At 40.8% G+C, this 14,393-nt stretch overlaps 1 protein-coding gene across 1 annotated transcript in view; it reads left to right on the forward strand.

Moving 5' to 3' along the window:
• The first annotated feature begins 183 nt into the window (after positions 1 to 183).
• The window catches only part of Myh7b (myosin heavy chain 7B), a 44,267-nt gene continuing 30,057 nt past the window's right edge, over positions 184 to 14,393 (forward strand). Inside the window, 2 exon segments of the mRNA XM_005329898.5 lie at positions 184 to 1,096; positions 3,772 to 3,893. Of these exon segments, the coding sequence (XP_005329955.2) occupies positions 3,853 to 3,893 (41 nt within the window). The 5' untranslated portion in view covers positions 184 to 1,096; positions 3,772 to 3,852.

Consider the following 14,393-nt stretch of genomic DNA (forward strand, 5'->3'; position numbering starts at 1 on the left):
GGGAAGTACAAGGAGGGGTCAGGCTGGGTCGGCGGGGTGCTGCGGGTATGCTCAGTTCATAGAGCGTCAGAGCTGTCGACGTTCATTGTAAGATGGGGAAACTAATGCTCAGGTGGGACAGTCACGATCTCAGGGACACACGGGTGATAGGGGCGGGGGTGGGCGTGGTAAGAGAGTCTTAGGGGCGGGGACAAGGTCGCTGAGCCAGCATTGGAACCCAGGTTATTTTCCCAGACCCGACAAATTCCAGAAAAACACACTTGATTTTTTTCACCTAGGGTAGCAGTATGGCAAGCCTTAGAAGCAGAAGGAACGCATTTTCATTTTTCCTGGAATTTTGAAGTTAGGAGTGTTCGAGGGTGACCCAGTGTTTCTCAAACTCTTGGGATGCCTCTTGCATCAGGATCTGGGGAAGTCTGGGTTTTTTACTTTTTATTTTTTAAATATATGGATTCATGATCCTACCTTATTCCTGGCAGCCTCCAACGTCATAACTGTTTCTTCTCCCTAGGTTAGGAGAGAATTGTTTGCAATTTGAAGCACCTAATGAGAATTTTAGTTAAGTTACACGAAATGTCTGTTTCTGTACCTCAGGGGGGATATGAAGTAGTATTATCATAACAGTCCTGAACTGACAGGAAAAAAAAAAAAAGTCTCTGTATTAACCAGAAACAAAAGTTATTTCTAATACAGCATGAGTGTAAAAATTTAAAAATGGGACCCAGGGTTTTCTGTGCAGGTTCCCCACTTCCAAGATGGGTGCCCAATGACATGTATGGGTTATCTGTTGGTGAGATTTAGGGAGGATTCCAGACCTTAACAGCCCTTTGGTTGAATCCCCTCACATTGTAGCAGATAAGGCTGCTTAATTCTCATTTTGTAGGTGTGGCAGCTGAACCTCAGAAGTTAAGTGCCTTGTTCAAAGTGACCCAGTTTGTGGTGGGTCTAGGTCTTTTTAGCAGGGCTTTGCCTTGCTTGCTCCCTCTACCAACATGCTTTGCCCCTACAACTGGCATGACCAATATCCTTGTCTTTCAGGTGTTTTCTCCTTAGATGCCATCCCATCCCACCCCACCAATATGTATTACATAACCCTGTGAGTGTTCTAATAGTGATTAATACCTGAAATTATTACTTTTATTTGTCTGTTGTTTCCCTCTGCTGAAATGTGAGCTCCATCAAAATCGAGCCAATATTGTCTTTTCACCACTTTTCACATTTTTCCCAGCACCTGAAATGGTTCCTGCCGCATAGTAGATGCTCAGTAACATTTGACGAATGATGGAAATAGGTTAGAAAGGGAGGATGACTGGATACTGATGTGTATTGAGAATTTAGGATGTTTCAGGTACTTCTCACAAATTATCTCATTTAATGTCCTCAGTCTTTCAAGATAAATTTTGTTTTCTCCATTGAATGGATAAGAAAACATACTAAGTGAGTCAAGTGTTTTGTTAATTTTGATACTTAGATTCCTTCAAGAATCTTCATTAGACACAAAATTTTGCATGTACTATGTGGAGGAATCCCCAGATCTTCTCAGACCCTCTTGGGAATCTCAGATCAAGAAACGCAGGATGAGGGCTAGGGTTGTGGCTCAGTGGCAGAATGCTTGCCTCACACATGTGAGGCACTGGGTTCAATCCTCAGCACTACATAAAAATAAATAAACAAAGTTTAAAAAAAATAAAAGAAACTCAGGATGAGGGAACTTACCTAGGGTCTTCCTGGCACCAAGCCTTTGCTGGGTCCTTACTCCATGGCAAGGATGGATTCCATTTACTGGACTACAGGGAACCTGTAGATTCTGGAGCAGAGGGAGGTGATGATGCACTGAGCTTTTGGTGTCTCAGATCTGGATGTAAATCCTCACTCCACAACCTACCACTGTGATTATGGGCAAGTCATCTCACTTCTGAATCTTATTTGCCTCATTTTCAAAATGGAATCTGTTTTTTTCCTAAAGTTAACTACTCTTCATTGATCTGGTCATTAAGTTCCAGGTCCTTGGCTAATAACTTTACAGTCATTACATCACTTTTAGCCACAACCCTAGTGGGGGCTACTGTATAAGGTCAATAGTCTTATGGTTTGTGTGAGTCTCTCTTTTTTCCTCTCTCTCTCCTCCTCTCTCTCTCTCTCTCTCTCTCTCTCTCTCTCTCTCTCTCTCTCTCTCTCTCTCTCTCTCTCTCTCTTTTTTGGTAATGTGAATTAAACCCAAGGGCACTTTACCACTGAGCCACATCCCCAGACCTTTAATTTTTTATTTTTAATTTTGAGACAGGGTCTTGCTAAATTGTGGAGGCTAGCCTTGAACTTGGTTTATAGGCATGTGCCACTGCTCCCGACTATCGTCTCCATTTTACAATGAGAGAAGTGGAGGCTTGAAGAGTGTCCTGACTTGCCAGATAAGACTGCTTGGCACTGTTAGACATTTGCCTCCCCACTCCCCTACCTTAGAATGTCCATGAACTCATACTTTCCCAAGCTGACTGTTGAATTCATGGACATCTCTGTTCTAGAGTTTGTGGGAACATTGGAGTATAAATTAGGTGAAAAAAAATACAAGGAGGGCTGCACTGCAGTATGAATGGAAATCTGTCCCTTAACTTTGTGCCTTGCTTTTGCCCTCATGAGGGCCTCTTTCCAAGTCTGGACTGGGCCTTTTGATTGGGACACCTCCCATTCCCAATGTCTGCATTGCACGTGTTCTGCATCTGTGCACATGCCTGTTATCTCTTTTTAGCAAGTGACAACACCCTGCCTGGCATCATTATTTATGAGAATATCTCCCCAGATGGCTGGAGGCCACTGTTTTGGCCATTCACAGTGGAATTCCTCTGCCTTCTGTCCCCCAGCATGGCCTGGCCCAGTGGTGCTGCTCAGGAAATGCCTGTGGAATCAAAGTGAGGACTCTCCCATGTGTTGAGGATTTACTGTGTGCCAGGCCTGTCCTGACACTTTATATGTGCTATCTCATTTACACTCCTGCAGTGCTGGGAGGGAAAAGTTACTGTTCTTATTTTACTGAGAAGACACAGACTTAGAGACTGGGACTTTGCTTTGGGCCAGCTCTCAGTGACTGATGGCACCAGGAATGGCTCTAGGGCCATGCTCTCGTTGTACATGATGAACTCGTGGAGGAGCTGTGGGCTGACAAAGGGGACACACACATCTAGGGTGCAGGATCCTCAGAGACCTTCTACTTACAAGCTTCTAATCTAGCTCTCATATTTTTTTGTGAGCAAAGAGAAGCCCAGAAGTAAAATGGCTTACTTATACTATATTCTATACTTATTACTTCTCCACTTTCTTTTGGACAGGATGGGAACTGGTTTTAGTCTTCATTGAACCACCCCCTGTAGTTCAGTGCTTAATCTAGGTCTAAACTCAGTAAATAATTTTTAACTTTTGTTAATTATGATAACATTGCAAAAGATATAATTATTAATGTAATGAACACCCACATACCTACTATACAGATTATGAAATAAAACATTGCTAATATAGCAATCCCCTCTTATCTGGGGAGAATGTATTCCAAGACCCCCAGCAGATGCCTGAAACCACAAATAGTACCAAACTCTTTAAACTGTATTTTTCTTATATGTACATATAACCATTTATGGTAAAGTTTAATTTATAAGTTAAGCACAGTAAGAGATTAACAATGATAAGTAATAATGAAGAAATTCTAACAATGTATTGTAATAAAAGTTATTTAAACCTTATGAATTGTTATTTTTAAATTTTTCTGTTCAATATTTTCAGACCACTGTTGACCACAAGTAACTAAAACAATGGAAAGTGAAACCCTGGATAAGAGGAGAACTACTATGTAACTGAAGACCCATGTGTGCCACACCACGAATGACCTCTCCCTGTGCCCCCAGGTAATGACTCTCCTGAATTGAGTGTTTATTATCCCCACGCAACTTTGTTTCTTTTGTTAAAGTGATGCTTGAGATCAAACTTGTGGCCTTGTGAGTGCTAAATACCCATTTTACCCCTGGGATATGTGCCCAGTCTCCTTTGCAACTTTTTATTGATATATAATTCATACCATAAATTCAGTGGTTTTTATTATATTTATAAGCTTGTGCAACCATCACCACTAATTCCAGTACATTTTCATTACTCTGTAAAAGAAGCCCCATATCCATTAGCAGTCATTCCCCATTCTTCCCTCACCCAGCTCTGGAAATAGGTAATTTAATTTCTGTCTCTATGAATTTACCTATTCTGAATATTTCATATAAATGCAGTCATATAATTTGTGGCCTTTTGTGAGTTGTTTCTTTCATTTAGCCTGTTTGAGGATTCAGCCATTCATTCAAATGATAGACATTTGGGTTGTTTCCACTTTCCTTTTTAAAATTTTTTAGTTGATGATGGACCTTTATTTTAATTATTTATTTATATGCGGGGCTGAGAATCAAATCTAGTGCCTCACACATGAGAGGCAAGCACTCTACCACTGAGCCACAACCCCAGACCTATTTCCACTTTTTGCTATAATGAATAATGCAAGCTCTGTGCTCATGCACAGGTTTTTTTTTGTGAGTGTTTTCAATTCTCTTGAGTAGATATCTAGAAGTGGAATTTCTGGATTACATGTTTAACTTTTTTGAGGAATTTCTAACTGTTTTCCAAAGTGGCTGCATGTGTCAGGGTTTCTATTTTTACATCTTTACTGGTATTTGTCTGTCTATATGGTTATCCTAGTTGGTGTGAAGTGGCATCTTATTGTGTGTTTGTTTTTTTGTTTTTTTTTGTGTGTGTGCTGCTGGGAATTGAACTCAAGTCCTTGTGCATGCGAGTCAAGCACTCTATCAACTGAGCTATATCCCCAGTCCCTATTGTGTTTTTTAAAATATATTTTTAATTGTTGATGGACCTTTATTTTAATTATTTATTTGTATGTGGTGCTGAGAATCGAACCCAGGCCCTCACACATGCTAGGCAAGCACTCTACCACTGAGCTACGACCACAGCCTTGATTGTGGTTTTGATTTGCATTTTTCTAATGATTAATGTTGTTGAGCATCTTTTCATGTGCTTATTGACCCTTTGTGTATCTTCCCGAGAGAAATGTCTATTTAAAATCTCTCATCCATTTAAAAATTTTAAGAGCTCTTTATATATTTTAGATACTAGACTTTTATTAGATATATCATTTGCATATATTCTTTCCCATTCTATAGTTGTCTTTCCAATTGTGTCTTTTGAAGCACAAATGTTTTTAAATTTTTATGAAATCCAGTTTATCTAGTTTTTTCTTTGGTTGGTTGTGCTTTGCATGTCATATCTAAGAAACTATAACCTAATCCAAGAACAAAGAAAAGCCTAGGTTTTCTTCTAGGATTTTTATAGTTTTAATTCATATGTAAGTCTTACTTATTTCAAGTTAATTTTTTATATGACATAAGTTAGGTCTTGTGCTTTTTTTTTATTCCTTTACTAGGTATGTTTCAAAATTATATATGATACTGCTTTTCAAGTTGTTTGGACTTTGTTTTTTATAAACGTAAATGAAACTTTATGATGACACTGTTTTTCCAAATATCCCTTTGTCCAATTGTTAAATGACTTTGTTCAAAATAAAAGTGAGCAAATAGATTGAAAAACTAGGTCTGGCTCAATTTTTTTAAAATATAATTAAATTTAATTTTTCCCCTTTTATTGGTGCATTATAATTATACATAATAGTGGGATTTGTTATATATTCATATGTGCACACAATAAAACAGTGTAATTTGATCAATTTCATTCCCCAGTACCTCTTCTTTCCCTCCTCTCCCTTCTCCTGATCCCCTTCTTCTATTCTCCTGGTCTCCCTTCTATTTTTGTTTTAACTATACATGACAGTAGAATGGATTTTGACACATTGTACGCAAATGGAGCACAATTTCTCACTCCTCTGGCAATACATGGTGAGGAATCACATCAGTAGTGTAATTATAAGTGTATATAGGGTGATAATGTCTGTCTCATTCTACTGTTCTTCCTGTCCTCACACACCTCCCCACACTGCCCTCTGTACAATCCAAAATTCTTTCATTCTTCTTTAATCCCCCCAACTATGGATCAGCATCCACTTATCAGAGAAAACATTTGGCCTTTAGTTTTTGGGGATTGCCTTATTTCACTTAGCATAATGTTCTCTAGTTCCATTCATTTACCTGAAAATGCCATAATTTCATTTTTCTTTAAGGCTGAGTAATATTCCATTGTGTATATGTACCACATTTTCTTTATCCTTTTATCTGTTGAAGGGCATCTAGGTTGGTTTCATAGTTTAGCTATTGGGAATTGAGCTGCTATTAAGCATTGATGTGGCTGTGTCACTGTAGTAAGCTGATTTTAAGTCCTTTGGGTATAAACTGAGGAGTGGAATAGCTGGGTCAAATGGTGGTTCCATTCCAAGTTTTCTGAGGAATCTTCATACTGCTTTGCAGAGTGGTTGCACCAATTTTCAGCCCCACCAGCAATGTATGAGTGTACCTTTCCCCCAACATCCTCGCCAAGCCTTATTATTGCTTGTATTCTTAATAATTGCCATTCTGACTGTAGTGAGATGAAATCTTAGAGTAGGTTTGATTTGCATTTCTCTAATTGCTAGAGATGATGAACATTTTTCCATATGTTTGTTGATCAATTGTATTTCTTCTGCTGTGAAGTGTCTGTTCAGTTTCTTAGCCCATTTATTGATTGGGTTATTTGTTGTTGTTGTTTTTTTTTGGTGTGTGTGTTTTTGAGTTCTTTATATATCCTGAAGATTGGTGCTCTATCTGAGGTATGTGTGGTAAAGATTTTTTTCCCATTCTATAGGCTCTCTCTTCACGTTAGTGATTGTTTCCTTTGCTGAGAAGAAACTTCTTAGTTTGAATCTATCCCATTGATTGATTCTTAGGTGTTTGGACTTTAGGTGATAACATATCACCTGTATGTTTGTGCAGCTTGCTTTTCTCATTTAGTGCTATGTCGAGAGTCATTCATGTTACAAGGGTAATTCCGGTTCATGCATTTTCACAGCTCTATAGATCTCATTGCATAAAAGCACCTCGTTTGTCTCTCTGTTCTCCTATGAATGGTCCATTGGGTTTTCTTTAGTATTTTTTCCATTGCACATGACACAGGCTAGTGAGTACTTCTTTAAATGTTAAGGTCATGAGCAATTTGCTAGATAATATAAAATTTCTCTCCCCCAATTTTTTTTTACCAGTTTGCATTCCTGCAAGCAATGTGTTCAAATTGCCCTTGTTCTGTGTCTTCATCAAGATATAGAATTTTCAGAAGTTTAATCCTTTTTGCCAGTCTAGTGATTGTGAAATGATTTCATTGTGATTTTACATATTAATTGCAAAACTTATTTTTCATTAAATATTTGCATGGCTGGGTACACAGATGCTAGAAAGCAGAGTGTGCACGGCTCTTGATGAAGAAATAACTCTGCCTGTTGGATGATGGCAGGGCTCTGGGCTCAGATTGTGTTGGTGATTTGTAGGGAGACCATGGAGCTAAGGAATGTTGGGGCAGGTTGATAACTCTGCATGTGGGAGAGGACAATTATCATCTTGAAACTAGTGAAGGAGAGGTTAAAGTCCTGCTCTTCCATCTCTCTGAACTTTCACCAAGAGGGGAAGGGGCTGCACAAACAGCAAGGCCAGAAGGGAATTGCCTTAAGATGAGAATGGTGGCCCACAGTCTTAGAAATGACCCTTTTCCTTCTCATGATCTCGGTGTTAGTGGATCATGCACTTTTCTGGATTATTCTGAATTTGGAAATGATGATAGTAAGAAAAAGAAAAGTAATGATCATCTACTAAATACTTATTATGTGCAATGTGCTAGCTATTGTGCTTGTTTTTTAATAAAATGTGTATTAACCTCATTTAATTCCAAATGAGACAGGTGCTGTCTCAAAGGAACAGCCACTGAGGATTTACACACAGATAGTCAGACTCTAGTGTTCTTAATCATCATGCTGTATTGTTAGCTTGGTTTCACATGAGCCCAGGAGACAAAGAAGAGAGAGCCTTGCCCAGGCTGGGGTGGAAGAGAAAAAGGGATCACAATATTTTCTGGGTCTTGCATGGAGGAAACAGCCAGGAGCAGAGTGAGAGGCCCATGGAGAAGATGATTCTTAAAAGCAGTTGTCCCACCTCAGCAGACATGGCCCATTCAGCAGCCACTCATGGCTGTTCCTCTGTACCCAGGCCCATTCTGATTGCTGGGGTATCACAGTGCCATCTGCTGCTCCTAATTCTTGTTTTTTGTTTTATAGTTTACTGTATTTTAATAGCAGACTTATAAGAACAGTACAGAAGACAGACAACATTAAAAACATGTACTTGCATGTAGGACAACTCAGAAAAGTATAGTGAGTGGATGGAATCTACTATTTGATAAAAATGCTACAAATACCATTTAATTGCTGTCAATGAGAAATTTACTTGCTTAAAAAAATCCAAATGCTTGCATTGCCCAGAAAAATTTAACAGTTTTTTATTTATAATTGTAAAATTGAATTGCTGAAACTTGTTCACTGAAACATTTTGACTTGAATTAATGCTTTACATCCCTGCATTTATATTAAAAATGCACACACAAATGAAAATGGAAAAACAGCCAGTACTTGAATTCTGTCCCTTATTTTTTTACTCACAATCATATAATTAGGTACCTTTTGACCCCATGGAAAAAAATATCTAACATTCAGAACTACCAATAACATGAAGAAGAGAAAAAAATATTTTTGAGAATGTAATGTTTCCCATCACAGTGAATTCTTAAGAACATTCTCCATGTATGTGGCATGCTAGTTGGATGTCTTGTGGAATAATTGTTACGTGTTTGCCTGCTCCTAATTCTTAAGAAATACCTAATTTTGTAGTGGAGACACATAATAAATAAAGAAGCCAAGTAATAAATGTAATACATTTAAAAATCAGGGTATGTCGTATAGAGCGGGATAAGAAAACATAAAGAGAAAGGACCTAATTTAGTTAATATCATCATGAAGATCCCTTTGAGGAAGTGACAACTGATCTGACACTTGAAGGGAAAAATGGAAGCAGCCTTGTCCTATTTTAGGGAAAGAAGATTCCACGTGGAGGGAGTAGAAGATGCGAAGTCCCTGAGACAGAGAGGAGCTTATTAGTAGTTTATAAGCTCCCAGAAGGCCAGTGTAACTGGAGTAGAATGAGTGAGAAGGAGGAGCTACCCAAGATGAGTCTGGGGCAGGTCATGCTGGGCCTCTTAGCTGGGGCCAACATACAAGTCTATAGTCTTCAAGTCTAAATAAGGTCTGGGGACTCAATGATATTCTCTTCTTACTTGTCCCTAAGGATTGGGTGTTGGCATACTTGGGAGTGGCTGAATTCCATTATCTGGTATGGGCAAGGGGAGGCAGGTGAAGACCATTTTGGGCACCTGTCCTTAGAAAGCTGGAACAAGAACTTGGAAGCTGTTTCCCACCTGCTTCTCCAGGTATGTTTGGGTGGGGATGGCCTCAGTGGCCCAGGACACCATAGTACGTCAAACTGAGGGCTATCCAAATACCCTTCAACACTTGAATAGTTAAACAAACTGCACTGTATCCATACCACAGATTGCTACACAGCAATAAAAAGGCACAAACTTGATATAAGCAACAAATTGGATTAATCTCCAGGGAATTATGCTTAGTGGAAAAAATAGTCTCAAAAGATTACATGCTGTATAATTTCATTTGTATCCCATTATTGGATAATTTTAGAAATGAAGGATGTATTGGTGTTTGCCAAGGGTTGAGGATGGTAGGGAGGTTGGTGCAATTATAAAAGAATAACATCCAACATCTTGGTGATGGTGGATCCACAAACCTACACAGGTGATAAAACTAAAGAACTTAATGCATATGTGCATACACACACACACACACACACACACACACACACACACACACACACTAGTATATGTAAAGCTGGGTACATCTGAATAAGACTGATAAATTATATCAGTATCAATTGATTATTATCAGTGTTGGTATTTTCTATATTTTTTTTAGTTGTAGTTGGACCCAATACCTTTATTTTATTTATTTATTTTTATGTGGTGCTGAGGATCAAACCCAGTGTCTTACACACGGTAGGCGAGTGCTCTACCGTTGAGCCATAACCCCAGCACCTATTTTTCTATATTCTTAAAACTGCATGTGAATATTTCAATAGAAATTTTCAGTTAAGAAATAAAATTTGTGCTGTGGGTATAACTCAGTGGTAGAGTGCTTACCTAGCATGCACAAGGCCCTTGGTACAATCCCCAGCACTGCAACCAAAAAAGAAAAAAAAAAAAAGAAAGAAAATTTAAGGTTTGAAGCATTAGAGAGAACAATAGAGTTAATTTTAATAATAAAATTTTTAATACACAAAAACTCAAGACTGTGCTTGAGGATGACTCTTGTCCTTGAGTTTTTAGCTTCATAGAGAGATGAACCATATGCCATGAGACTGGGAGGAAACAAGTTACTTGGTATACTCAGGGTGGAGCTGGGATACCATTAGATCTATCAGGTAGGTTCCCAGCTTAATCTTATGAGTGTCTCTGTTCCCTCAGCTCCTAAGCTGATTGACCAAGACTGTTAGAGCAGAGCCATAACCCACCTCACCCTTACACTCCATTTCTAGTTGATATTTTACTGAAAAGTCCTTCCCCCATTCTTTATTCTACCAGGTGAGGTTAAATGCTGTTCCCAGGGAGCAGCATTTTTTTTTTAACATTTATTTCTTTTAGTTGTACACAGTACCTTTTATTTATTTATTTATTTTTAATGGTGCTGAGGATCAAACCCAGGGCCTCGCATGTGCTAGGCGAGTACTCTACCACTGAGCCACAACCCCAGCCCCATGTTATTTTATTTATTAAGTTTTGTGATGGTATCAGAGATAAACTGAGGGCCTTGCTCATGCCAGGCACATTCTCTGTGACTGAACTACATTCCCAGCCCTGTCATTTAATATTAACCGTCTGTGTTTTCATGCCAGTCTGAGGTTACTAAACCTTAGGAGCAAGCCCAGCTCCAGGGTGGGGGACATCAGGGAGTATTTGTTGGATTGAACTAAATAGGAAGCTGAGGCAAGTCCATCCTGGTCTTGAGGACCCCAGGCAGGGCCTGGGCTTTGGCACAGGATTTGAGGGGTAGCATCACAGTGATTTTACGAGGTCCTGGGACTTCCTTTCCTTGGGTTGGGGCCACTAGGACCTCTCTTACAGAATGTTGACTGCCCCAGGCACAGTCTCAAATTCCACCTGCAGAGTGACAGACACAGGATTTCCCCACATAGACCCCAGGGTACACATGACCACAGCCTCACCTGTTCACACCATTGACCTCTTACTATGGGCTAAGCACTGTTTCAGTTATCTCTCTCAATACTCCAAGACAGATACTCTTTGTATATTCATTTTGCAGAGAAGGAACCCAAGGCTCTGAGAGGTAATGCAATTTATTCAGGGCCACTTAGCTTGCAAATGGCAGAGCAAAGATTTGAGAAGTCCCTGCAGTTGCAAAGCTAAAAAAGAAGCATTGCCTGCTCTTAAGGAGTTAATGATACTGTCATCATGGTGTCTGTTGTAGATCAGGCACAGTCTCAGCTCCTTACATACATTATTTCATTAAATCTATTTAGTACCTCAGTGAGATAAGTTTATGCCCAATTTATGAGGGAAGTTGAAGCTCCAAGAGGAAAAGCACTCTACTTAAGGTCACCTAGTGAGTTCGACAATCAGACCTCTTCTACCACCTCTTTCCTAGACCTCCTGTTGTTGTCTTCCTCCAGCAGTGACCTTCGGGTAGCCCTTCCCTGCTACTTTTTCTGCCCTCCCCTTGTCCCAGGTCCCCTGGCTCATCCCTTTCATTCATATACATAGTATAGCTTAGATCTTGGGTTTGGGCCAAACTATCTGAATGGCCACCCTTGGGAATACATCTTCTTTCCTAAGATGTCTGTAGCCCTTCTTGTCTCTCCTAGCTGCCTGGCAAGGGGAGTGTTGGAGGGATCTTTCACCCAGGTGCTTACCTACTCATGGTGGCCTGATTGTGTGCAGCCCATGCACTGTAGAGGAGACAGCCAGTAGGACACCCAGATCAGTCAGGGAGCCCAGCACACAAAGGAGGTGGGGGTGGGATTGGGCCTCTCAGGAATGGGTGGTTCTGGAAATATGAGCAGCAGCAACTGCTGGCATTATCTGGACTCTAAGAATAGCTTGGGCTGAAGATTGGAGTCTGGGGCCAGGGAAGAGGATAGGAACCTGCATTCCCCTCTCTCCTCCTACTTCTTGGCCTGGAAGCTGGGAAGCCTCTCTTTTGCCATACCATTTGTTCTGGGATAGTTTTGAATGGTCATACTTGTCCACCATTGGGCTGGAGGGAAGAGGGTACTCTAGGGTTCAGACTTGGGCTGCCCCACCTAGGCTTGAAGGCAGTGAACTTGCACCTGGGGACCAGCCCTCACTCAAGTCCTGTCCCACTGGTACAGAGTAGGGGCTTTTGTTTTTTAAAATCAAGGATCATACTGAAAGTGACCTTTATTCAAGTAGCACACACTTTAAAAAATAAGTTATACATACATATGATTAAAAGGTAATATAAGGGGAAAAACTGGGGAGGCTGAGGCAGGAGGATCTCAAGTTCAAGGACTGCTTCAGCAACTTAGTTAAGGCCTTGTCTCAAAAAATAAAAATAGCTTGACATGTACCTCAGTGGTAGAGTGCCCCTTGGGCTCAATACCGAGTACTAAAAAATAAAAATGTTTGGGGATCAGTGTCCCTCCCTTTCTTTGCTGTCCCTCCATCAATTACTATTACCACCATCTTTTTCTTTTTCTTTCCCTCTCCTTCCTTCCCTACCCTTATCTCCCCTGACTCCCAACTCCCCTTCTCTCCTCATGTCTCTCCTTCTCCCTCCTTTCCCTCATTTCCCTTCTCTCCCTCTCTTCCCTCTTTTCTTACTTACAAAGTCTTGCTATGTTGCCCAGCTTGCCCTTGAACTCATTATCCTTTTGCCTCAGCCTCCTGCATAGCTGGGATTTCAGGATTGCACTTCCACTGGGCCTGCTCTGTTACCAGCATCTTGAGTGACTTCCAGAGGCAATCTGTCCATAGATGAACATACACATGCACAAATCTCTCTTTCCTTCTATTTTTACACAGGTGATGGCATGTCCCATACATTCTTATGTTCCTTGACCCCCACCCCAGCCAATGTTGGTGACCAAACCCAGGGCCTCACACATGCTAGGCAAGCAGTTTATCACTGTTCTACATACCCACCCCCCTCACTTATTTTTATTAATACTTTATCTTGGAACTAGCAGTAATTTATTGAATCTCCACTAGTGCCAGGCACTATTCTAAGCACTTGAGGTATTTTAACACATATAAAGTTCATCACAGCCCTGGAAGGTAGGTACTGCTTATGCATATTCGTTGTTAAGAGATTAAGCAATTTTACAAGATTTCATGGCTGGTAATTGGCAGAGCTGGGATTCAAACCCAGGATCTCTGACTTTAGATAAGGTATTCATCTTCACTGCTCTAGCCTGCCTCTGAAGCTTGAGTCATAAGAAGTATATATTGAACACTTATCAGGTACCAGGCTCAGGCTAGGATTTGGCAGAGTATAAGAAAGACCCCCCTCTTTGCTCTCATGGAATGGGCACCCCAGTGCCCACGAGTGTCAGCCAAGGCAGGAAGAAGGAAACCCACATGCCTTGCACCCCCATACCCATGCACAGGTCTGGTGTTTGGACACACCCTATTCCCTTACCCATGAGTTCTATAATCAACAGCCTGAGTTCAGAGGACTTGGAGCCAAGAGCTCAGAACTTAGGTGGAAATATGGGGGTTCATATCGCCATGTAACCCTAGTGAGCCTTATCCCCGGCTCCCTGGGATCCATTTCAGTAGGGCTGGTGGAGGGTGCATCTCTAATCCAGGGCCCAACCATTGTTTGAAGTTGGGAACAATTGAAGGGCAAGAGAGCTATAGATAGACCCACAGCTGCTGTCACCTGTCCCAGCCTGGGCTCTGAGCCCAAGCATTGTCTACACTGGGGCACTCTACCAGTGAGGGCCCCTGTGGGTGGGAGGTTGGCCCAGCTGAGTTCATCTCTCAAGACAGAGTCAGAAGCCAAAACAGAGAAATATAGAGTCTCAACGGTAGAGAGAGAAAGGTCTAGAAAGACTAAGACCCTTGAGAAATACAAGGGACTCCTGCCAAAGCCAAAAATGGAGTCTGTTTGGAGACCAGGGCAGAAACAGAGCTATGAGGACCTAAGACAAAGGTTGAACTCACAGAAGCAGCAACCAGAAACCCGGACCAGAACCAGTGCTGGGTCCAGAGCACCTCAG

Source organism: Ictidomys tridecemlineatus, chromosome 5 (genome assembly GCF_052094955.1).
Source record: "Ictidomys tridecemlineatus isolate mIctTri1 chromosome 5, mIctTri1.hap1, whole genome shotgun sequence".
NCBI classification, from domain to species: domain Eukaryota; kingdom Metazoa; phylum Chordata; class Mammalia; order Rodentia; family Sciuridae; genus Ictidomys; species Ictidomys tridecemlineatus.